Source organism: Garra rufa, chromosome 22 (genome assembly GCF_049309525.1).
Source record: "Garra rufa chromosome 22, GarRuf1.0, whole genome shotgun sequence".
NCBI lineage: Eukaryota > Metazoa > Chordata > Actinopteri > Cypriniformes > Cyprinidae > Garra > Garra rufa.
In genome coordinates, this window is record NC_133382.1 from 4,287,139 (window position 1) to 4,314,477 (window position 27,339).

Consider the following 27,339-nt stretch of genomic DNA (forward strand, 5'->3'; position numbering starts at 1 on the left):
CACTTCCTGTCCGGTGTGAACACTAGGCCTGTTTTTGCATACGTGTTCATTTTTCATGCCATTTTTCCTCTGTTTGGCACACTCTGTTATTTTCCAATGGAATCGAAGGGATGTGAGAGCGTTTTTTTCCATGGGTTATTGACGTCACCTGTGTTGTATTATCCAAAGGGAGTGAATCTTTGTGATTGTAAGATTGTAAATTCTGATCACTGACTGAATCATTTTCCTAAAACAAACAAAATGAGAAAATCCCTATAATTCTGTAGTCAAACATCCCTGGTTTATGTCTAACAACATAAAACATCAAGCTGAAGTCTCAAATTGCAGTAAAAGCTGGAATGTGGCGCCAAAACCTTTTAAGGTTACTAAGGTTTTATATACGTTTAATATACTTTAAAAGTATATGTTAATAGTTTAAATTGATATTGACCCTTTATATCTAATGTTTAACATGGTTGTCTCTGAAATATGAATGCATTGACAAGAATTTATGATCAACTGAAATTTACATTAATGTTATTTCTATTGAAGCTTGTATGTTGTGCATTGAAATATATTTGTAATGACAAAGTTGTAATTGAGCACATTTACTCTAATATAAAATAACACTCTAAAGTTAAAACTAGATCAAAAAAGTTTGTCAAGACAAACTTTAAGTTGGACCAGGATATTTTAAAGAAATAAAAAGTAAAAGTATAAAAAGTTTTAAAAGTTTAAAAGCAAGTATGTTTCTAGCATGATTAGCAATTTGCTAGCATGCTTCTAGGATTATTAGCAAGTTGCTAACATGTTTCTAACATGATTAACATGTTGCTAGCATGTTCCTAGCATGATTAGCAAATTGCTAGCATGTTTCTGACATGATTAACAAGCTGCTAGCATGTTGCTAGCATGGTTAGTATGCTGTTAACATGTTTTAGCATGATTAGCTTGTTGCTAGCATGTTTTAGCATGATTAACAAGTTGTTAGCAATTGCTAAAATGATTATAACATAATTACCAAGGTGCTAGAATGCTTCTAGCATGATTAGCTTTTGTTGCTAGCATGCTTTCAACATGATTAGCACATTGATAGTATGTTTCTAACATAATTAGCAAGTTGCTAGTATGTTTCTAGCGTGATTAGCAATTTGCTAGCATGTTTCTAACATGTTTGTAGAATGATTAGCAAGTAGCTAGCATGATTCTAGCATTATTAGCAAGTTGATGACATGTTTCTAGCATGATTAGCAAGTTGTTGACATGTTTCTAGCATGATTAGCAAATTGCTAGCATGTTTATAGCACGATTAACATATTGCTAGCATTTTTCTAACATGATTAGCAAACTGCTAGCATGATTAGCATGTTGCTAACATGTTGCTAGCATGATTAGCATGTTGCTAGCATGTTTTAGCATGATTAACAAGTTGTTAACAAGTTGCTAAAATGATTATAACATAATTACCAAGGTGCTAGAATGCTTCTAGCATGATTAGCTTTTGTTGCTAGCATGTTTTCAACATGATTAGCACATTGATAGTATGTTTCTAACATGATTAGCAAGTTGCTAGTATGTTTCTAGCATGATTAGCAATTTGCTAGCATGTTTCTAACATGTTTGTAGAATGACGTCGTGTTTTCAACATGATTAGCAAGTTATTAGCATGATTTTAGCATGATTAGCAAGTTGCTAGCAGGTTTTTAACATGATTAGCAAGTTACTAGCATGTTGTTACCATTATTAACAAGTTGCTAGAATGCTTCTAGCATGATTAGCTTTTGTTGCTAGCATGTTTTCAACATGATTAGCAAGTTGATAGTATGTTTCTAACATGATTACCAAGTTGCTAGCAGGTTTTTAACATGATTAACAAGTTACTAGCATGTTGTTACCATTATTAACAAGTTGTTAGCATGATTCTAGCATGATTAGCAAGTTTCTAGCATTATTAACATGTCATTAGCATGACTTGAAAGTTACTAGCATGTTTTTAGCATGACCAGTATGTTGCTAGCATGATTAGCATGTTATTAGCATAATCAACAAGTTACTGGTTATATTTTCTAGTATTATTACCATGTTGCTAGCATGTTTCTAGTACGATTAGTCTTGATTAGCATGTTGCATAACATAAACGTTTATAGTATATTTCCAGCAGGATTAATATTTTGTTAGCATGTCTTTAACATGATTAGCATGTTTTTAGCATGATTACTATGTTGCTAGCATGTTCCTACCATATTTCTCACATGATTACCATGTTGTTAAGATGTTATTACCATATTTCTAGTATTTTTACCATGTTGATAACATGTTTTAATATGATTTTCATGTTGTCAGCATGTTTTAACATGGTTAGCATGTTGTTAGCATGATTAGCAAAATTGCTAACATGTTTTAGTATGTTGCTAGCATAATTTAGCACGTAGTCCTAGGATAGTTATTGAACTTTGATGGTGATAGACAGATTAAATACTAGAAACATTACATGACTTGTTGTACAAAAGTTTTCACCCCCTCAATGAAAGTCTATGGGACTTTTCATAGCTTTGATCATCCGTTTACAGAAAATCGCTAGTCCAATGATTTAAAAAAGATATAGCAACCTGAGTCAGACCAGTCTGAAGGTGGTTGTAACTTGAAAAAAAAAATTGTCTTAGAAAAGGAAGAAGAAGAAGAAGCTTAAAGGGGTCATCGGATGCAAAACTCACTTTTACATGTTGTTTGAACATTAATGTGTGTTTTGTTTTAATCTTTAAAAGTAATATCCCCTTTTTAAAATCAGCTCATTCTCAGCTTCCTGTCGGTGTGACGACACACAGTTGATTGACATGAGTGCCTTACCTTAGACCCGCCCTCATCGAGCTGAAACAGTCAGACTCCGATCACCATTGTGTGACTCAGATGCAGAGGAAGACAAGAATGTCTCAGATTGAGCGATTGAGGTGTTCTGTTGTTGGATGTAATAATGAACATAGCAGTCGTCATTTACTCTCAAAACTCTCGAGGATAACATTACTTTCGTTTTTTAAAAAGGAAAGCGCCGATCCCGATCTGCATATGTGTCTATATTCGTGTGAATCATCGCCTGTTCTGCCGATATCACTTTTAGCATAGCTTAGCATAGATCATTGAATCCTATTAGACCAATAGCATCGCGTTCAAAAATAACAATGAGTTTCGATATTTGTCCTATTTAAAACTCTTCTGCAGTTATATTGTGTACTAAGACCGGAAATGTAAAGATGCGATTTTCTATGCCGATAAGATTAGGAACTACACTCCCATTCCGGCGTAATAGTCAAGGAAGTTTGCTGCCGTAATATGGACGCAGCAGGCGCAGTAATATCACGCAGCGCCTGAAATTAGTCCCAGTTAGGTAACTTCCAATGAGGAATGCTCCCTGTGCATGCAGTTGGTCACGTTGTGCTGCGATGTGCTGCATGATATTACTGCGCCTGCTTCAGTCATATTACGGCAGCAAACTTTCTTGACTATTACGCCGGAATGGGAGTGTAGTTCCTAAAAAAAAGGCCTAGAAAATCGCATCTTTACATTTTCCGCCGGTCTTAGTACACGATATAACTACGGAAGTGTCAAGTTTTAAGAATTAGCCTATTTCCAAAAAAAGTGGAGTGTTCCTTTAAGACCCTAAAGAATCATATGAACTTGTGGAAAATGGGCATCAGATGACCCCTTTAAATAGCAGTAGATCAGTAAGCTGGCTTCCTCAAGCCAACTTAAATATGCTGCACTGATAACAACCTTCATGACATCGAATTCCAGAAACAGTGGCGTGTGTGTGTTTGATGGATTGAAGGAAAGACATGTGCAGCGGTGAAGTGAGCGAGAGGGAGGAGCAGCACAGATATAGTGTGAGTCTGTCCTACCTGTCTGTAACTGAAGCCTTGCAGAAGCAGGAAGTAGGGGAAGTCCAGAGGCGGGTGAATGGAATACTGTGTGGCGCTGTCATCGCTGCTCTCCGTCTCCTCGCGTTCATTAGCAGGACACTGTGTCGCTTTGTCGGCCTCTGCCTCTGGATCCTCCTCCTGCGTTCGCTCCATACAGGTGCTCTGAGCTTCAGCTGTCAGATCCGTCTCACTGAGACTCTTAAACAGATTGTGTCTGCATACATCCAGCGGGACAGATTTCCCTCGGGAGCGTGTCTTTTGCAGCTTTCGTGCCTGTGCGTTTATACCTGAAGAAAGTGTTAAAGGAATAGTTCAGCCTCAGGCCATCCAAAATGTAGAGTTTGTATCTTCCTCATATTTGGAGAAATGTATCATTCCATCAAAGTGTAGTGAATGGGTGCCGTCAGAATTAGAGTCTAAACAGCTGATAAAAACATCATAATAATCCACAAGTAATCCACACCACTCCAGTCCATTAGTTAAATCTTGAGAAGCCAAAAGCTGCATGTTTGTAAGAAACAAATTCATCATTAAGACATTTTTAACTAAAATATGAGTCCATAATCCATAATAACAAAGTCTAGTCAGAATCAGGAGAGAAATCTGCACAGATTTTAAATGCGAAAACAACAGTAGATGGACTTTTTCACTGGAGGAAGCGTTATGGACTCATATTTTAGTTAAAAAATGTTAGTGTTGATTAATTGTGGAATATTGTGGTGTTTTTATCAGCTGTTTTGACTCTTATTCTGACGGCACCCATTGACTGCAGAGGATCCATTTGTGAGCAAGTGATTAAATGTTTAATTTTCCAAATCTGATGAAGAAACAAACTCATCTACATCTTGGATGGCCTGAGAGAACATTTTCAGCAAATAAACTAATTCTTTATTTTTTACTGCCGCTCAATAGCTTGGGATCAGTAAGATTTTTAATGCTTTTTAAAGGAGACTTCAAGGCTGCGTTTATTTTAGGGGTGGGCATAGATTAATTTTTTTAATCTAGATTAATCTAGATTAAATCTTGAAATTAATCTAGATTAATCTAGATTAAAATGGCTAATTTAAATTCTGCTGAAGGCATTCAGAATATGTGTGCTACCCAAATAATGACTAAAAGTAAGTCTTTGAGAACGGGTTTCTCAAGCCAGGTGGCGCATTAGACCAGGCGCTCATCTCCTGTTTCCAAAATGCATTACAAACTGCTTGACAATTGCATTTACAACACAATTAACTATACAAACTTGTGTAACCAAGTACTTCTGCGCAAAAGGCTGTACGACGTGCGCGTTCCCGTAAAATACACAGGCGCGCGGGTATGGATAGCCTATCTGCGTGCATAGTCTTCCAATAAACTGCGTTGCTTTTAGAAGCGTCAATTCAGTTGTTGCATATAGTTTAATGTCTTTATTTCGGGATTATCAAAGTAAATTATAACTCAAACTTGAGATTTTACTGGGCCACAGCAGATTTTCACTGGGGCACGTGCCCCAGTAAAAAGGGTCTAGCAACGCACGCACCTGCCCTGAAGCGGCTTCATAACTGCATCCATGTCTGCGCGTCTCATTTGATGTGGTAATTTCACAGAAGTTGAAGACTTGTTCTCGCCCCCTACAGTGCAATTCAAATAGATATACGTCATCCGCGCTAAAATATCAAGGTGAAAGTCATCATATCTTGCGTAGTTTAGACCCAGCTCCCAACCCAACTTTGAGAATAGATTAACGGCGATATTTTTTTTATCGCGCGATATGAGTCTCACGTTAACGCAGCACGTTAACGCCGATAACGGCCCACCACTAGTTTATTTGATTTAAAAAATACTGAAAATTTTGCCCCTGTGTGTTTGTCTGTACGAATAAAATGCTGCAAATGGATCCGCTCGTCTCCGACCATCCTTGTGACAGAAGACTTCGCCGCTACAAGGATCCAGCAGCTAGTATGGTGTCATCCGGTTCCAGCACGAACCCCACTGTACAGATCATGCGTCTCAAGCAGGGTGAGCGGTCTATTGAGGATTATGCTATGGACTTTGTGGAATTGGCAAAGCAGACTTCTATGGATGATGTATGCCTGATGATTTTTTTCCGTGGAGGACTCTTAGAGCCATTGGCTTCACTGATGCCCACGTTCTAACCTAGCTGGACTTTACAAACTTACGTGGACATTGCTCTGCAAATGAGTGCTCTCCCTTTACTGTGGGAATCAAAGAAGACAACAATGTTCCCACAGTAAACACCCTTCCAGAGCCTGTTCACAAGATGGCTGCCTTTCCAGAGTCTACACGCAAGATGGCTGTCCTTCCAGAGCCTGTTCGCAAGATGGCCGCCTTCCCAGAGTCTCCGCTGGTTCCGCCCAGCCTTCCAGAGCCTCCGCTGGTTCCGCCCAGCCTTCCAGAGCCTCCGCTGGTTCCGCCCAGCCTTCCAGAGCCTCCGCTGGTTCCGCCCAGCCTTCCAGAGCCTCCGCTGGTTCCGCCCAGCCTTCCAGAGCCTCCGCTGGTTCCGCCCAACCTTCCAGAGCCTCCGCTGGTTCCGCCCAGCCTTCCAGAGCCTCCGCTGGTTCCGCCCAGCCTTCCAGAGCCTCCGCTGGTTCAGCCCAGCCTTCCAGAGCCTCCGCTAGTTCCGCCCAGCCTTCCAGAGCCTCCGCTGGATCAGCCCAGCCTTCCAGAGCCTCCGCTAGTTCAGCCCAGCCTTCCAGAGCCTCCGCTAGTTCCGCCCAGCCTTCCAGAGCCTCCGCTGGTTCAGCCCAGCCTTCCAGAGCCTCCGCTAGTTCCGCCCAGCCTTCCAGAGCCTCCGCTGGTTCAGCCCAGCCTTCCAGAGCCTCCGCTGGTTCAGCCCAGCCTTCCAGAGCCTTCGCTAGTTCCGCCCAGCCTTCCAGAGCCTCCGCTGGTTCAGCCCAGCCTTCCAGAGCCTCCGCTAGTTCCGCCCAGCCTTCCAGAGCCTCCGCTGGTTCAGCCCAGCCTTCCAGAGCCTCCGCTAGTTCCGCCCAGCCTTCCAGAGCCTCCGCTGGTTCCGTCCAGCCGTCCTGAGATTCCTGTCTGCCCGGTTCAGGCCACGGAGGCCATTTATGGACTGTATATTTTCCCCATTCGAGCTACGGAGGCCGTGTATGGACTGTTGAGTTTCCCACCCACCCTCCCTACTGCTCCAGTCCCACCACCTCTGTCTCCTGACAGTCCCTCTGCTCACCCTCAACCCACCTTCGGTGCAGAGGACTTGCCGTGGGACTGCCAGTCTCCATCGGTGCCCTGGCTAGAGGATCCCTCACCATCGCCTCCAGCCTCAGAGTCCTGGACTCCGCCTCGGCCCTCCGACCCTGCGGCTCCACCCCGGCTCTCTGCTCCCTCGTCTCCGCCGTCGGCCGTCGGCCCACCAGCTCCACCGGGCTCCATCGTCCCTCCAGCTCCGCCCTGGTCAGTCGTCGCCCCACCTTCGCCTCTGGACTCTACTCCTCTGGCTGCGCCTTGTCACTCCGTCCTACCGGCTCTGTGGACCTCCTCTCTCCCGTGGGCACAGCCTCTGTTGCTCCGGCTCCGCCGCGTACCTCCGGACCTCCATCTCCGCCTTGGTCGCCAGAGCCTTGGGTTCCGCCTTGGCCCTCCGGATCCTCGGTGTTGCCCATGACCTTCGCCTCTCCGGTTCCACCTCGGGCTCTGCCGGCTCCTCCTCCGTCGGTCAGCCCCATGCAGGAGCCACCCCTTCCTCCACCATGGCTTCTCCCTCCGTCGGCTCCGCCTCAGTCTCCTGGTTCTCCACCTGCACATGGACCGGGGCCTCCATTCAGGCCTCTGTGCCATGCCCACTCCATCCCGAACTACCACACAGGTATTTGGAGCGTCTGGAAGCCGCTCCTAGGTGGGGGGCTCTGTCATGATTTGAGCCTCAGTCCCCCTGGGATCACAAACTCTTGCACCTTACATCATGGACTTCATCCCCCACAAGCCACTGGACCCATCACTGCTCACACCTGCAGCTCATTCTCACACACACACACACACACACACACACACACACACACACACACACACACACACACACACACACACACCTGCAGTTAATCACACAGACACCATATAAGCCACTGTCACACTTAGCTCTGGGCGAAGTCTTGTATTGCCTCGGCTGCATTTCTGAGCGTTTCTTCCCGTGTTTGTTTTCCCGTGTTTTGATTCCTGGACTCCATCCCGTGTTTGATTCTTGCTGCCAGCCCCGACCTTTCTGCCTGTGTTTGACGACGATTTCTGCCTGCCCCTGTGTGTTTGTCTGTACGAATAAAATGCTGCAAATGGACCCGCTCGTCTCCGACCATCCTTGTGACATAAAGGATCATGTGACACTGAAGACTGGAGTAATGGCTGATGAAAATTAAGCTTTGCATCACATTAATAAATTATATTTTAAAGTTTATTAAAATAAAAATTCTTATTTTGAATTGCAATAATATTTCATAATATTACTTTTTTCTGTATTTTTGATTAAACAAATGAAACAGCATAAGATACTTTTTTTTAAAAAACATGAAAAATCTCACTTATCCCAAACTTTTGAGTGGCAGTGTACATTCAAGACCAATCACAATTTATATGCAAATAGGTCTAAACAAGACAGCCAATCACAATTCAGTATGGAAATATTGCAACAAATCATAACAGTGGGTTAAATTTGAAATGCTGAGCATGTGATTATGCAGGAGGAATGGTGTCTAGGTGTACCAGCGGTCACAGTGTCCTTGTCTTTAGAGTTGTTTTCTTCTACAGTGGCCTTGCGCTGGATCTCAAAGCGGCGAGCGAATCCTTCTTTGGGTTTCCAGAGCGATTGCAGCAGCAGCGGCTTCTCATTGTCTCCTACCACACGAACGCATTCGGTCCTCCAGCACTGGTTTCCAATACAGCCGATCACATCACATAACACAAAGTCATCAGCATCTTCTTTGCTCAGGGAGTATCTGAAACAAATATTAACAGCATTTGATCAAAAATACAGTTGAAATTGTCAAATATTATTACAATTCAAAATAGCTGAAATGCTACTTAAACTCATAGATATTATTATTATTCTTCTGAGACTCAAATAATCAACTGCTCCTCCTCCTAGAGCTTTAGCTCTACAAACTCCAAACTCAGCCCAGATCTTCAGACTGATCTCACTGGGTCTGCTCTATCCTTTCTCAATGATCGGACTCATGTTTTTTTCTAAAATTGCTGATTAAAACTGGGATCTAAATCATGCTAGCAATATGCTAACCATGCTAGAATCATGCTAGTAACTTACTAATTATGTTAGAAACATGCTAGTGACATGCTAATCATGCTAGACACATGCTAGCAACTTGCGGATCATGCTAGAAACATACTAGCAACTTGCTAATCACACTAGAAACATACTAGCAACTTGCTGATCACGCTAGAAACATATTAACAACTTGCGGATCACGCTAGAAACATACTAGCAACTTGCTGATCACGCTAGAAACATACAAGCAACTTGCGGATCACGCTAGAAACATACTAGCAACTTGCGAATAATGCTGGAAACATGTTAGAAACACACTAGCAACTTCTTAATCATGTTAGAAACATGCTATTCATGCTAACAATATGCTAGTAACTTGCTAATCATGCTAGCAACATGCTAGTGATATGCTAGTCATGCTAGAAACATTCTAGTAACATGCTAATCATGTTAGAAACATACTAGCAACTTGTTAATCATGTTAGAAACATGCTAGCAACGTGTTATTCATGTTAGAAACATGTTAGCAACATGCTAATCATGCTAGTAACAAAGCTAACAACTTGTCAATCATGTTTAAAACATGCTATCAACATTAGGGTGACCATACGTCCTCTTTTACCCGGACATGTCCTCCTTTTTGGCTATAAAATTATGTCCGGGGGGATTTTGTAAAATATCATAAAATGTCCGGGGTTTTTTTTTACCTCATTTCACTGACCGTCATTCAGCACTTTAAATGCAGCCACTGCCCACCGGCATTATTCTGAAGTACCAGGGATGTACTGGCCATCGGAAGCCCCGGGACATTCCCGGTGGGGCGGTGGTGAAGTGGGCCGACCACCGAAGCGAGGGAGACCTCCCCCATATTAGGCGCTATTTTAAATTATAGCGCATTCAAAACCGCAAATAGCCGAAAAGTGTGAAGCGGTGGGATCAGTCACTCGCACAGAGCTGATGAACGCGCGCTGCGATTCTGCCACGATGTACAGTGATAAACAGCGCAAGTTGCTTGATCCGTTCAGATAACACACAGAATTGTGTTATACAGTCATGTGATATGAGAACATTAAAGTTTCTGTAAGTTCTGCTGGGCTGGCTGAAAACAGCCACGACATTGGAAACTGCATGATGAAGTTAAGTAGAAAACACCAATAAATAATTACTGTCAAAACAAAATTATTACAAATTTCATAGTTTATTTTTAAACTATGAAAAAAAAAACACATAACTAATGTTTTCTTGTGACCACCGTCTTACTAATACTTATATTCTAAGCAATAATTTCTTTCTTTTAAATGTTTAGTTGTAATTCGTTTTAATGTTAATTCAATAAGAGCCTGATTAACGAATTAAATATGGGTCTTATAAAGTTCTTAAAGGGACAGTTCACCCAAAAATAAAAATTGTCATCATTTGCTCATCATGTAATTTCAATCCTGTATTAACTTTTTTCTTCTGTGTAATATAAAGGAAGATACTTTGAGAAATTCAAAACTTTTTTGTCTATAGAGTAGAAATCACTAGGGAACCCAAGAAAACGTTCATGTGGAACTTAATGGGCTGGATGGGCTGAATTTGTCCAGGGCCGGATTTTAACCCCAGTCCAGCCCTGGGTACCTGTCTGATGAAGTGATAGACCTAATTGTCAAAACAAAACAAACGAGGAGCTACGCTGCAAAAGCTGTGTGTCACTAACATGCCGAAACGCAAATGTAGTTTCACAGACGAATTGCAAAAAAAAAAAAGGGGGGGGGGGGGTTTAGGGGTCCTCTTTTTTGATTCTCAGAATATGGTCACCCTAATCAACATGCTTATCATGCTAGAAACATGATAGTAATTTGCTAATCATGCTAAAACATGCTAGTAAATTGCTAATCATGCTAGCAACATGCTAGTGATATGCTAGTAATGCTAGAAACATGCTAGTAACATGCTAGTCATGCTAGAAACATGCTAGTAACATGCTAATCATGCTAAAAACGTACTAGCAACTTGTTAATCATGTTAGAAACATGTTAGCAACATGCTAATCATGCTAGCAAAAAGCTAACAACATGTCAATCATGTTTAAAACATGCTATCAACATGCTAATCATGCTAGAAATATGTTAGCAACTTGCTAATAATGTTTGAAACATGCTAGCAACGTTCTAATCATGCTAGCAAAATGCTAACAACGTCAATCATGTTTAAAAAATGCTATCAACATGCTAATCATGCTAGAAACATGTTAGTAACTTGCTTATCACGCTAGCAACATGCTAGTGATATGCTAGTCATGCTACTAACATGCTAGTAATATGCTAATCATGCTAGAAACGCTAACAACTTGTTAATTATGTTAGAAACATGCTAGTAACTTGTTAATCATGCTAACAACATGCTAGTAAATTGCTAATCATGTTAACAACATGCTAGTGATAGGCTATTCATGTTAAAAACATGCTAGTGGCATGCTAATCATGCTAGAAACATGCTAGTAACTTGCTAATTAGATTAGATAAACTTTATTAATCCCAAAGGGAAATTAAATCATCATGGCAGCTCAATACATTCAATAAACACTTATTGTATCTATAAACAATACATGTGACTACAATACCCTTTGACAACACAACTTCTCTAGACAGACAAATTATAAACTCGAATAGCACTAGGTAGGAATCATGCCAGCAACATGTTAGAAACATGCTAGAAAATGTTAATCATGCTAACAACATGCTAGTCATGCTAGAAACATGCTAGTAACTGGCTAATCATGTTAATAACATGCAAACAACATGTTAATCATGTTATCAACATGCTAATCATGCTAGCAACATGCTAGTGACATGCTAGTCGTGCTAAAAACATGCTAGTAACATGCTAATCATGCTAGCAACATTCTAGTAACTTGCTTATAATGCTAGCAGCTTGTTAATCATGCTAAATCAACTAAAAACATACTAGCAACTTGCTTTTAATGGCTTTTTCAACTTTTAATACTTTTCAACTTAAACTTTTGTAACTTTTTAAACTTCTTAAACTTTTAAAACTTTCTGGTCCGGCTTTATCAAGCCAACTTAAAGTTTGTCTTGACAAACTTTTTAATCAAGTTTATTTCTGTGATCGAAGCTGAATTTTCATTACTCCAGTCTTCAGTGTCACATGATCATTCAGAAATGATTCTAATATGTTGATTTGCTGCTCAAGAAACAATTCTAATTATTATCAATTTTTAAAACAGTTGCACTGCTTTATATTTTTGTTGAAACTGAGATACATTTTATTTTTCAGGATTCTTTAATGAATAGAAAGATTTGAAACAGACATCTTTTGTAACATTATAAATGTCTTTACTGTCACTTTTGATCATTTTAATGCATTCTATATAATCTAATAAAAGCTACAGTACAATATTACAGTCTAAGAAAGGCAGGCACTTTCAGGCATACATGTTAGCTGTAGAATTGTGAAAGAATGGAGGATTTTAAGTATCTGAGTGCTGACGCAGCATTTGATCCAAAGTGGCTTCACCAAGGAATTCTTTTGCCTTGAATTTCAAACTTCTCCAAACCAACCGAGACATTTGGTATGAAAACTTCACATGCCATTACAATGGACTTTAACCAGTGTGCACAAAGGCCGTTTTGTGCATTTACTGTAAATCCAAGCCATTCAGAAAATCATCTGGACCTTTTGTTGAAAATAGCAACCACATTATGAATTTAAATATTTTTTTAAATACTATCAAATATCATCAGCCAAATTTAAATATTGTTTCACACAACTAAATATATTTTTGAATTGCTAAGTCTTTTAGCTTTTGCATGGAACCCTATTATTAACTGTTGGTGCATTTTCTCCATCACATATTTTAGTAATCATCATAAAGTAGGTATCATTTGAAAGCTTAACCACTCAAAACTCTTCCATTTTGAAGTTAGATATTTTATTTCCATGGAAAATGTATTTTAAATCAAGTGGGAGGTGTCATGTTATTAGCATTTTGCTAGCATGTTTAGCATTATTAGCATTCTGCTAGCATGTTTTTTAACATGATTAATATTTTGCTAACATGTTTCTAGCATGCCTTTAGCATTATTAACTTGTTGCCAGCATTATAGTATGATTAGCATATTAAGATGTTGTTAGCATATTTCTAGCATTATTAACATGTTGCTAGCATGTTGTTTAATAGTATTAGTATTTTGCTAAGATGTGTCTAGCATGTTTTTCTAACATGATTAGCATGTTGCTAGCATGTTTCTGACATAATTAAAATGTTGCTAACATCTGTATAGCATGTTAACATGCTGTTAGCATATTTGTAGCATTATAAGCATTTTGCTAGCATGTTGCTATCATTTTTTTAACATGACTGGCATTGTGTTAACCTGATTAGCATGTTAACTTGCTGTTAGCATATTTTTAGCATGATTAACGTTTTGTTAACATGTTGTTATCATGTTTTAACGTGATTACCATGTTGTTAGCATGTTTTAGCATGATTAGCATGTTGTCAATATATCTTAGCATTATTAGCATGTTGCTAGCATGTTTTAATGTTATTAGTATTTTGCTATCATGTTTCAAGCATACTTTTAGCATTTAATTATGTGTCATGTTTCAAATTTACTGCACCATTTTATAGTCAAATCTTTTACTAATTTTGACAAAACATATTTGTTCCATATTTCAACTTCTGTTTTGTGACAAAAGTGATATTGAGACAGAATTGTATTAACCCAGATAACAAATTATATTTTATATGTTATAAAAATGTTGTGGGAACATTGTCTTGAAGTGTTTCTTTAATGATGAAATGTCCATAATGTTATTTAAAGGTTTCAAAAACATTTCTTACAATGTTCTGCTAGCGAAAATCTAACATTGTTTGAATGTTCATCTTTATTAATGTTCTATGAACATCAACAATACCGTTTTATTATTGTAAACATTTCTTACAATGTTCATCAAGTGAAAAAATCACGTCACAAGAATGTTCCAGGAATATTGATCTCACAATGTTTTCTCTTAACGTTAGTTGATAACATGACTTTAAGAAGGTTTTGTCATCAACGTTGTTAAAATGATTAGCATGTTGCTAGAATGTTTTAACATTATTAGCATGCATGTTTTTAGCATGGTTGACATGTTGATAGCTTTTTATCATGGTTAGCATATTGTTAGCATGTTTTAGCATTATTATCATGTTGCGAGCATGTTTTTAGCATGATTAGCATGTGCTAACATGTTGTAAGCATATTTCTAGGATGATTAGCAATTTTCTAACATGTAGCATTATTAACATGTTTCTACATGCGTTTAGCATGATTAACATTTTGCTTACATTTTTCTAGCATGATTAGCATGTTTTTAACATTTTTTAACATGATTAGTATGTTGCCACCATGTTTCTAGCATGATTAGCATGTTGTAAACATCTTTCTAGCATGCTTTTAGCATGAATAGCACGTTTCTAACATGATTAACGTGTTGCTTGCATGTTTATAGCATTATTAGCATTTTGCTAGCATGTTTAGCATTATTAGCATTTTGATAGCATGTTTTTTAACATGATTAATATTTGGCTAACATGTTTCTAGCATGCCTTTAGCATTATTAACTTGTTGCCAGCATTATAGCATGATTAGCATATTAAGATGTTGTTAGCATATTTCTAGCATTATTAACATGTTGCTCGCATGTTTTAACATGATTAATATTTTGCTAACATGTTGTTTAATATTATTAGTATTTTGCTAAGATGTTTCTATCAAGTTTTTCTAACATGATTAGCATGTTGCTAGCATGTTTCTGACATAATTAAAATGCTGCTAACATCTGTATAGCATGATTAGCATGTTAACATGTTGTTAGCATATTTGTAGCATTATTAGCATTTTGCTAGCATGTTGCTATCATATTTTTAACATGACTGGCATTGTGTTAACCTGTTGTTAACATTTCTAGCATTATTAACATGTTGTTAGCATGTTTTAGCATGATTAACATGTTGCTAGTATCTGTATAGCATGATTAGCATATTAACTTGCTGTTAGCATTTTTTTAGCATGATTAATGTTTTGTTAACATGTTGTTATCATGTTTTAGCATGATTAATATGTTGCTAACATGTTTCTATTCTATTTATAGCATGATTAGCATTTTGCTAGCATGTTTTAGCATGATTAGCAGTTTGCATGATTAGTAAATTGTTAACATGTTGCTACACTGTAAAATGTTTTCACCAGATTCAACTTAAAAAGTTCAGCAGCTGTCTTTTTAAGTTAAAATCAGCTTAAAACTACAAGTCATTTGAACTTACTACAATCAAAATGAGTTGATTTAACTTGTGAGTTTAAATTACTTAAGTTGGTTTAACTTAACATTTTAAGGCAGCTGCTAAACTTAAGTTTTTAAGTTGAAACTGGTGAAAACTTTTTACAGTGTAGCTTATTTCTAACATGATTAGCTGTTTTGTCGTAACATTTATATAACTTTTAAAAAATGTTAGTTGAGGTTCCCTGTCAGCTGGTAATGTCAGAAGAACACTTCAAAGATTTTCGGAACACAACTTAATTAGTTATATGACTTAAAATTTCTAGCAGCTTTTGAGTCCAAACTATTTTTGTAAAATATATTTTTTGGTGTAAAATAAAAGATGTTTGCTTCACAGCAAGCGTAAAAATCTATAACCTTAGGTCTTGGAATTACAACCATTTAAAGAATGCATTTATACAATATTTTAAATTGTTCTCTGATATCTACATAGAAGGTATATGGCATAGGAAAGGGCTAAAAATCTCCAGAAACGGTTTTACAAGTCCATTTACAACCCTAGGATGCTCTGTTATTGCCTTATTTGGAAGGTTCATGAATATTAATGATGAGCTCTGCTCTGATTGGCTGTTTCACAGAGCTGTTCATCTCAATAGCTCGCACATGGAGGGAATTTATATTTAATTACGGAGCTCTAGCCGCTTTTAATATGCGGTTTGTTGAATATGCGGTTTGTTAAATCTGGTCTTTTGCAAACACCAGAATTATATAAGAAGGAGGAAATGGTGGTGTTTGAGACTCATGGTATGTCATGTCCATGTACTGAACTGTTATTATTTAACTATGCCAAGGTAAATACAGTTTTCCATTCTATGGCACCTTTAAGTTTGGATAATGCATTTTCATGTCTGTGCTAAAAAAGCGAAGGGACAATTAACAGGTTAAAGTTTTGCTGTTAAACAGCAGCAAAATCAGTTGCATTCTTCTCTGGCCTCACCTGGCGAGTGCCTCTTTAACCAGCTCTTTGGCGCTGGAGCGTGTTGTGGCCAAAACGCTCTTGTAGTTGGCTCCTTCACAGATCTCAGTGCCAAAAATTTTCAGAATGCCTGGAGCCGTGATGTGATTGGACAGTTCGGAGGGGTCGTCTGTCGCCAGCGCCTCCTCTCCTGCATCAGCCATCTCTCCAGAACCTCTTCGAGGCCCGCGGCCAAACACCGCCGACAGACGGTGCTGGTGACGCCGGATCTTGTTCTTCGCCGGCTGGCGGATTCCCACGCTCTCCGTTGATCTGGCCGTGCCGCTGGATGAGCTGGACCTGGAAGAGGGACCAAAATGATTGCTCTGTTCTCTACTGGACTGTAGATGCAAACCTATGTCGCTTAAGTCAGGCTGTTCATAGCTAATCTACTAGCACAAGGTTAATGAACAGCAATGTTCACAAAATGAACAAAGAGACTTAAAAAACTCACATGCAAAGCTCTGCAGTCTGCATAATACTTTGAGGATTTCGTCCAATCCGGTAATCAGTTTATTTCAATAGCAGAGGCACAAAAGCTTCTTTTTAGCCTTCACTAATTGCGTCAGGAGTACCGTGTGTGTTTCTTCAACTACTGGCCCTAAATAAAGTCTCTTAAAACATTCTTTTCACAGTATAACTTGTTTAATTTTTCCACTAACATTGTCCAAAAGTGAACAACATTGTCCACACCCCGAAGAAATCATTCTTGTGTCTTTTTTTTTATTTTTATGAAGAACACTTGAACATTTCCACCATAAATTCTTCAGAATAAAGGTTCCAAAAGGGTTTCCATAGTGATGCCATAGAATTTTTTTGGGTTCTCCAAAGACCCTTCCAGTGAACAAACATTTTAATAATCTACAGAGCTCTTTCCATTTTAAAGAACCTTGTGTGAAATGGAAAGTCTCTATTGATGTTTAAAGTATGTGTTGCCAATTAAATGAACCATCAATGCTAATAAAGAATGCGGTGACATTTATACCTCAAACTATGTGGAATATGATGACATTTTAAACAAAAAATAAATAAATATTTAAAAAAAGAAAGAAAAAAATGAAAACAAATAAAAGAATAAAAATAATATAAGAATTTAAAATAAATAAATATATCTATTTTGCCATTTTTATAATATGTTTTGTATCATACCTACAACTGAATAATATTTCCTCTATTTTTAGCATAATTCGCCAAAATTGCAGCTTGACCGGAAAGGATTCACAATAAGTATTCAGATATTTACCTTGATATTTTGACGTAACATCTCATATTTAGTCTTAATTTATACTTAAGCATTTTTTTTTGTGTTTCTACTACATATATAGAACTTTCAAAATGAACATTCTCATAATGTTTCCAAAATTATTATAAGTCTTTTCTAAAGAATTATATTTTAAAAATCATAAGATGTTGAAGGTATGGTAAAAAGTTGAAATAAGTTTTATTTTACTTTAATATAACATAAATGGCAAAAATATATTTGAAATGTATGCTAAATATATGTTGCAATCAGTGAAGCTCAATGAAATATCTTTTTGAAATAGTAAATATATTTAATTTTAACCATCAGATAGCAAAATATATTCCTAAATGTATTTCTGTGCCAAGGAAATGCTGAAATATGCAGGTCAAAAAATATTTTTTAAATAAATGCTTTTTAAAAAATATATATTTATATATGTGCAAAAATACATTGATAGAGAATATATTTAGGTAAATATATAAATATATTATTGCAAATATATTTTTGCTGTGTGGGAAGAGGAAAAAACACTTGCTGCTTTAAGTTTGTAAGAGACTTAAAAATCAATTCACTCTGAACACATCAACTCTTTTGACAGTAGCTTGCATCTACTTAGCTAACTAGAAATCTTATTTCAAAATGACAGCTTATGAATGACAAATTTAGTCCTTTGTGAACTTTTGTCTAAGTAAGTGGGATTTCAGAAGTGAACTTACTGGACCGATCCATTGCTCTGTTTCCTCCCGACGCGTGAGAATCTTCTGCGGGACGCGCTGAGCGGTAAAGCCGCAGGTGAGGCTGAAGGAGGCGGTTTGGATGTCTGTGAGCTCCGCTCCTGTCCGATCATCATTCCCAACCGCTGTCCGGAGCTCTTGTAGTCAAAGTAACGGGTCCGTTAGAATGACCGGCACGTACCAGCCCGAGCTGTACACATATCATACTCCGCTAAGTACAGGCAGACATCACTCCAGAAGCAACGTGAACTCTTCAAATCGAGAGCAGAATGACATCCAGACGAAAACTTTCTGCTCACGCGTTGCACGCGTTGGGTCTCAAACGAGCAGAACTGTCTACGTGGGCAGCACTTGTGGGCATCATGGGCGCGTTCCCGAGTTAGCTCTGTTAAAAATGCTGCGCGTGCCTGTGATGCTTACAAATGCTGACTATACAGACAGCCTACTGGATATTGAGACGCAACTACAGATTGACTGACAAAATGTGCTGCTGATGCGCTGAAGGGAGGTTCCTTCTGGACGGACGGACTCTAATGGTTGACTACAGGAAAAAAAGTGTCTTTTTCCACCAATTTTATTGAAGTTTAGCTCAAAACATACCAACATACCATGGAATAACATTTTCACCAATGAAACTAATCAGTAAGACTTAAATCCATCACTTGTTTCATATTTTATCATTTTAACACTTCATCTATGCATCCATCCATCTATGTATCCATCTATCCATCTACCGATCCATTCATGAATCCATCCATCCATTTATTCAACTGTCTACGTATCCATCCATCCAGCATCCATCTATTTATCTATTCATCTATGAATCCATCCATCCATTTATCCAACCGTCCATCTACGTATCCATCCATCCATCATCCATCTATCTATTCATCTATGAATCCATCCATCCATTTATCCAACCGTCCATCTACGTATCCATCCATCCATCATCCATCCATCCATTTATGTATATCCATCTAATCATCCATCCATCCATCTATCATCAATCCATTTGTCCATCCATCCACCCATGCATCCATCCATTCATTTATTCATCCATTCATCCATCCATCCATTCATTATCCGCTCATCCATCCATCTATGTATATCCATCTAATCATTCATCCATCTATCTATCATCATTCCATTGTCCATTCATCCACCCATGCATGCATCCATCCATCCATCCATCCATCCATTCATTCATTCATCCATCCATCCATCCATCCATCCATCTATGCATTCATCCATTATCTGCCCATTCATCCATCTATGCATTCATGCATATATATCTATCTACTCATCCATCCATATGTCCGTCCATCCATCCATCAATCAATCCATTCTTTCATCCAACCATTCATCCATCCATCCATCATTATTCCATTTCTCCATCCGTCTAACCAACTATCCATCCACTCATTTATCTATGCATCCATCCATGTATCATCCATCATCATTTCATTTGTTTATCCATCATCATCATTCCATTTGTCCATCTATTCAACCATCAATCCATCCACCATCATCATTCCAGTTGTGTACCCATCCATCCACCTATGCATCCATCCATGTATCCATCCATCCATCATCATTTCATTTGTCCATCCATCCATCCATCAATACAGCTATGCATCATCCATGTATCATCCATCCATCATCATTTCATTTGTCCATCCATCCATCCATCCATCCATCCATCCATCCATCAATCCATTTATCCATCCATGTATCCATCCATCATCATTCCATTGTCCATTCATCCACCCATGCATGCATGCATCCATCCATCCATCCATCCATCCATCCATTCATTCATTCATTCATTCATTCATTCATTCATTCATTCATTCATTCATTCATTCATTCATTCATCCATCCATCCATCCATCTATGCATTCATCCATTATCTGCCCATTCATCCATCTATGCATTCATGCATATATCTACTCATCCATCCATATGTCCGTCCATCCATCCATCAATCAATCCATTCTTTCATCCAACCATTCATCCATCCATCCATCATTATTCCATTTCTCCATCCGTCTAACCAACTATCCATCCACTCATTTATCTATGCATCCATCCATGTATCATCCATCATCATTTCATTTGTTTATCCATCATCATCATTCCATTTGTCCATCTATTCAACCATCAATCCATCCACCATCATCATTCCAGTTGTGTACCCATCCATCCACCTATGCATCCATCCATGTATCCATCCATCCATCGTCATTTCATTTGTCCATCCATCCATCCATCCATACAGCTATGCATCATCCATGTATCATCCATCCATCATCATTTCATTTGTCCATCCATCCATCCATCAATCCATTCATCCATCTATCCATTCATCCATGTATCCATCCATCATCATTCCATTTGTCCATCCATCCATCAACTCATCCATCCGTCGATCCATCTATCCATGTATCCATCCATCATTTCTTTTGTCCATACATCCAACCATCCATCTAACAATCCATCCATCTATGCATCCATCCATCTATCTATCCATCATCATTCCATTTGTCAATCCATCCAACCATCTATACATGTATCCATCTATCATCAAACCATCCATCCATCCATCTATGTATCCATGTATCCATCCATCATCATCATTCCATTTGTGCATCCTTTCATCCATATATCCATCATTTCATTTGTCCATCCATCCATCAATGCATCCATCCATTATCTGCCCATTCATCCATCTATGCATTCATGCATATATATCTATCTACTCATCTATCCATATGTCCGTCCATCCATCCATCAATCCATTCTTTCATCCAACCATTCATCCATCCATCCATCCATCCATCCATCATTATTCAATTTCTCCATCCGTCTAACCAACTATCCATCCACTCATTTATCTATGCATCCATCCATGTATCATCCATCTTCATTTAATTTGTTTATCCATCATCATCATTCCATTTATCCATCTATTCAACCATCAATCCATCCACCATCAGCATTCCAGTTGTGTACCCATCCATCCACCTATGCATCCATCCATGTATCCATCCATCCATCATCATTTCATTTGTCCGTCCATCCATCCATCCATCCATACAGCTATGCATCATCCATGTATCATCCATCCATCATCATTTCATTTGTCCATCCATCCATCCATCCATCCATCCATCAATCCATTCATCCATCTATGCATCCATCCATGTATCCATCCATCATCATTCCATTTGTCCATCCATCCATCAACCCATCCATCCGTCGATCCATCTATCCATGTATCATCCATCATTTATTTTGTCCATACATCCAACCATCCAACAATCCATCCATCTATGCATCCTACCATCTATCTATCCATCATCATTCCATTTGTCAATCCATCCAACCATCTATACATGTATCCATCTATCATCAATCCATCCATCCATCCATCTATGTATCCATGTATCCATCCATCATCATCATTCCATTTGTCCATCCTTTCATCCATATATCCATCATTTCATTTGTCCATTCATCCATCAATGCATCCATCCATTATCTGCCCATTCATCCATCTATGCATTCATGCATATATATCTACTCATCCATCCATATGTCCGTCCATCCATCCATCAATCCATTCTTTAATCCAACCATTCATCCATCCATCCATCATTATTCCATTTCTCCATCTGTCTAACCAACTATCCATCCACTCATTTATCTATGCATCCATCCATGTATCATCCATCATCATTTCATTTGTTTATCCATCATCATCATTCCATTTGTCCATCTATTCAACCATCAATCCATCCACCATCATCATTCCAGTTGTGTACCCATCCATCCACCTATGCATCCATCCATGTATCCATCCATCCATCATCATTTCATTTGTCCATCCATCCATCCATTCATCCATCTATGCATCCATCCATGTATCCATCCATCCATCATTTCTTTTGTCCATACATCCAACCATCCATCTAACAATCCATCCATCTATGCATCCATCCATCTATCTATCTATCCATCATCATTCCATTTGTCAATCCATCCAACCATCTATACATGTATCCATCTATCATCAATCCATCCATCCATCCATGTATCCATGTATCCATCCATCATCATCATTCCATTTGTCCATCCTTTCATCCATATATCCATCATTTCATTTGTCCATCCATCCATCAATGCATCCATCCATCCATCCATCCATCCATCAACCCATCCATCCGTCGATCCATCTATCCATGTATCCATCCATAATTTCTTTTGTCCATACATCCAACCATCCATCTAACAATCCATCCATCTATGCATCCATCCATCTATCTATCCATCATCATTCCATTTGTCAATCCATCCAACCATCTATACATGTATCCATCTATCATCAATCCATCCATCCATCCATCCATCCATCCATCTATGTATCCATGTATCCATCCATCATCATCATTCCATTTGTCCATCCTTTCATCCATATATCCATCATTTCATTTGTCCATCCATCCATCCATCCATCCATCCATCCATCCACCCACCCACCCCCATCCATCATCATTACATCTGTCCAATCATCTATGCATCCATCCATGTATCCATCCATGTATCCATCCATCCATCCATCCATCCATCCATCCATCCATCCATCCATCCATCATTTCATTTGTCCATCTATCATCTATCCATCCAACCATCTATGCAGCCATCTTTCTGTCTGTCTATGTAATCTGAAACCCTATTTATGTAACGCACCTATAACAAAACCAACAACCACAGACCCCAAACCTCAGACTGTAACCCATAATCAACCACAGCAAACTGCCTAAACAGAGTCCATTTGACTCCTGTCTTCAGTAAAACTCTCTGTAAGTGTTTGGAAAGTTATCAGTCTGGACAAGGGTCCCATCTAGTGGTCAGTGGACACAAACAAATACAGGACATTCTGAGATTCAAAAACAAACCTAGCTTCAGCTTTCTTTAGATTTTGCTTTAATGATCGATATCACACCTTACATTTTTTGTTTGATTGTTTATTTAAATAAATGTATATAATTATATGTGACTTCTCATCTGTATTATTTCAGTGTAAAACTATTTTATCTGTATAATGTGTATTGTCTAACAGACAAAAATTATGAAAAAACTAGATGCATAGTTAACATTTTCTTTACCTTCTAGATATTCTCTAAATATTTAACTCTAAGTTATTGTAAAAAGTCACCTGTCCAGCATACTCACAGATAATCAACCAGATGCTGCATTTCTTTATTACACCATCAGAGGGCGCACAACACCCAAAAAGCAGAAAACAAGAAACAAAGAATATGCTAAACATTTTTTTTTCACAGCAGTGCTGAGTCACAATGAGCTAACAGTCTCACTGGATGGCTGGATTGTGTAGTATTTGCCCTTGAAACAAATGCTTTGCAGTAGTGTGCTTCAGTCATCCTGATGTTATAAAGGTTTAAAAGCAGTATAATAAGCGCTTTCCTCAACTCAGTGGGTTTAAATCACTCCAGAGCAGACAACATGTCTAATTTTTCAACAATGATCAAGACTTCCCATGACTTAATTTAATTATGCTAAAGACATACAAGAGCGGAAAGCATGTTTTTGGCCTTAAGGAAGAATAATGAAGGTAATAACAAGCGGATGCAAATGGAGCAGATAGTTATTCTGTCAGGCCTGGGATCTCGAAGACAGGCCTGTGCTCATCTTCTCTTGGCTCTGGTGCAGATGAGCTCTAGTTCTAGAATGAGGAAGAGGTTTTAATGCTTGTAATGAGATCTCCTTCATCAGGATCAATTCACAAGCTTTACTCTTTTCTGTTTTTCTGTTCTGAGTTCTGTTAATTGACTGCTCCTCTATTATAAACATCACAGGTTTGTGTTCATTAAAAGCTATAGGCATTTATAAAATATATAGATATATAAACAGGCCTTTCTTTAAAAGCTGTTCAAAAGTGACAGATTCATAACAACAAAGATCCTATCTGAATGTGACGTCGATTTGCCTGAAGACATTTTGCATAAATGCAAATTAATGTCTGGTAAGTACTATTTTCTTTCTGTGGGGCATAATGATGCAAATGTTTGTGTGGTTTCACCTGCAATGCAAGCCTTGTAAAATCTAAAATTACCTACATTGTGAGGTTAATAAGCATCCTAAATAAAGTCGTATGAAAATCTAAAAAGGCAAATGTTTATGTGTTTCTGATCTACTGACGCATCCCAGCTGACAAAGGTTTTTTCTGATGTATGTTATGAATAAACATCAGCAGTATAGATCTACTAGCTGGCAACAAAAGTGAGTACACCCTAAGTGAACTTGTCCAAAGTATCAATGTATTGTGTTAGCACCATTGTTATCTGGCACTGCCTTAATCATCCTGGGCATGGAATTGACCAGAGCTGCACAGGTTATTGCTGGGATCCTCTTACACTCCTCACAGAGCTGCTGGACGTTAGACACATAGTGCTTCTCCACCTTCTGCTTGAGGATGCACCACAGGGTCTTTATAGGGTTCAGGTCTGAAGACATGCTTGGCCATCCTATCACCTTCAGCTTCCTCAGCAAGACTGATGTCTGTCTAGTTTCTAGGAGGGAAGGCATCATGTTCTGCTTCAGAATGTACAGTACATAATGGAAACCATGTTTACCTCACTGAACTGCAGCTCCCCAGTAGCAGCAGCACTCATGCAGCGCCAGACCATGATGCTACTAACACCATGCTTGACTGTAGACAACACACAATTTTCTTGGTACTCCTCACCAGGGCATCACCACACATGATGGACACCATCTGAGCCAAACAAGTTTATCTTATAGCCTCATCAGACCACAGGACATGGTTCCAGTAATTCTTGCTCTTGGATTGGTTGTCTTCAGCAAACTGTTTGTGGGTTTTCTTATGAGCCAGCTTCAGATGAGGCCTCCTTCTGGGACAATGCCTATGCAAACTGACTTGTTGAGCACTGACAAGCTGACCTTCTACTTCTGCCACCTTTAAAGCAATGCTGGCAGCACTCATGCATCTGTTTTTTTGAAGCCAGGCTCTGCACCTGACGCACTGAACGAATGCTCAACTTTGTTGATCGACCCTTGAGAGGCCTGTTCTGATTGGAACCCATCTTGGAAAACCTCTGCCTGACCCTGACCACTGTAGTGTAACTTGGTCTCAGGATGTTACTGAACCTCTAATAGCCTTGGCCATATTTGTGGGGAGCAACATTTCTAATTCTCAAATCCTCAGAGAGTTCTTTGCCATGAGGTGCATGTTGAACATCCAGTGGTTAGTATGAGAGAATTGTACTTAAATCACCAAATTAACTGCTCTAATACAAGATACACAACTTTGTATGATCCTGTCAAGCAGGCAAACATAAACATGATGAATAGGACATGTGGCTTTGCATGGTTAAACAACATACTGCTGTTATCACTTTTTTGTTGCCAGCTATTTTGACAATAATGGCTGTATGTTGATTCAAGCTGCACATTGACTACTCTAAAATATATCCAAGATTTCTATAGTATTGTCCCTTGAGAAGATATACTAAAATGGTTGCTGAAATGTGAGGGGTGGACTCAGTTTTGTGAGATACTGTAAATAGGAGAAACAACTAATTTTGTGGATGAATGCTAACAAATATGGTTTGAATTAATCTACTGTAAAAACATATTTCGATATTTATAAGGACCCAGCTAACAAAGATCGTTCTCTGACAAGATTCTCTCACGTTCTTGGCCGTTAACAGCACCCATACATCACAGAGACGTCTATTTGATGTCTGCATTTACATCTGGAAGACGTATGTTTGTACACAGCAGATGCTTTCCAGATCAAGTGATCTTTAACAGACATCTTGCAGACGTATGTGTGTTATTTGGGGAACGTTCACTCAAAGTTATCTGGTCTTTAATAACGGTCTCAAAAAGTTAGCACAACATTATTTACGTTTAGTAAACATTAACATTTACTAGTTTCAGATGGTTCAGAAAACATTCAAAAGAAAAGAAAACATTTAATACAGAAATAATAATATCTTATCTTAAAGGGAACGTTATCAAAACGTTCTTAGAGCATAACAGGAGGAACAAGGTGGGAAAGTTACTTTCTGAACCATCTGAAAGTAGCACGTTAACATTTACTAAACATTAGACATTATAAATAATGTTTGTTGTGCTAAAGTGAAGTTCTGAATGAACGGGAATGAGAATAAGGACCCAGTAAGAAAAAAGATTCTCTCAATAACAAACGATCTAACAGGAACGTAAACAGAACGTTCTTTCAGAATGTTAATAACGTTCTGAAAACCTTAGCACAAAATTATTTTTTATAACGTCTTTAGTAAACGTTAACTAGTTTCAGATGATTAAGAAAACATTTAAAAGTAACTTTCCCATATTGATAAAACAGAATGCTCCCTCAGTGTTTTTGCTGGTTTTCACAAAACCAGAAAAACACATTTTTAAAACATTTAATACAGAAATAACGTTATCATTCATAACGGGAACGTTATCAAAACATTCTTCAAACACGTTGTTAGCTACTAAAACAGTAGGTAACCCTGCTGAAAAAAAAAACAGCTAAGACCAGTCTAGGCTAGTTGGCTGGTCTTAGCTGGTTTAAGCTGGAAGAAGGTGGTTTTAGCTGGTCTGCCAGGCTGGTTTTAGCTGGTGGTCTCCCTTCTTCATACTCCGTCACTCCCATTTTTGAACAGAGACGTGAAAATTAAGAATTCAAACTTCAATTTTTATAAGTCATGAACGAAAACATTTTGTAATATGACTTTGATGTACATTTTCCATGTTAATGCCTGATTTTAAAATGGCTTTTAAGATTTCAGCTGATATTTGACTTCTAAAGTGTGATAGGGAAAAAGACAACAAGGAAGTCTGTTTGTGACAAAGGTCAGAACTCCTGTTATGAAGTTTTGAGGTGTACTCTTGTCATAAAT

General features: G+C 38.5%; 2 protein-coding genes across 4 annotated transcripts in view; both read right to left on the reverse strand.

Moving 5' to 3' along the window:
• Window positions 1-18,744, reverse strand: part of LOC141297701 (ras-associating and dilute domain-containing protein-like) — a 38,477-nt gene extending 19,733 nt beyond the window's left edge. The window contains exons 1-4 of the mRNA XM_073828149.1: window positions 18,365-18,744; window positions 16,388-16,705; window positions 8,604-8,836; window positions 3,873-4,180 (exon numbers count right to left, since the gene is read on the reverse strand). Of these exons, the coding sequence (XP_073684250.1) occupies window positions 3,873-4,180; window positions 8,604-8,836; window positions 16,388-16,705; window positions 18,365-18,498 (993 nt within the window). The 5' untranslated portion in view covers window positions 18,499-18,744. The remainder of the gene's footprint in view (window positions 1-3,872; window positions 4,181-8,603; window positions 8,837-16,387; window positions 16,706-18,364) is intronic.
• Window positions 1-27,339, reverse strand: part of abcc3 (ATP-binding cassette, sub-family C (CFTR/MRP), member 3) — a 399,896-nt gene that overhangs the window by 133,788 nt on the left and 238,769 nt on the right. The gene's annotated exons all lie outside the window — the stretch shown is intronic.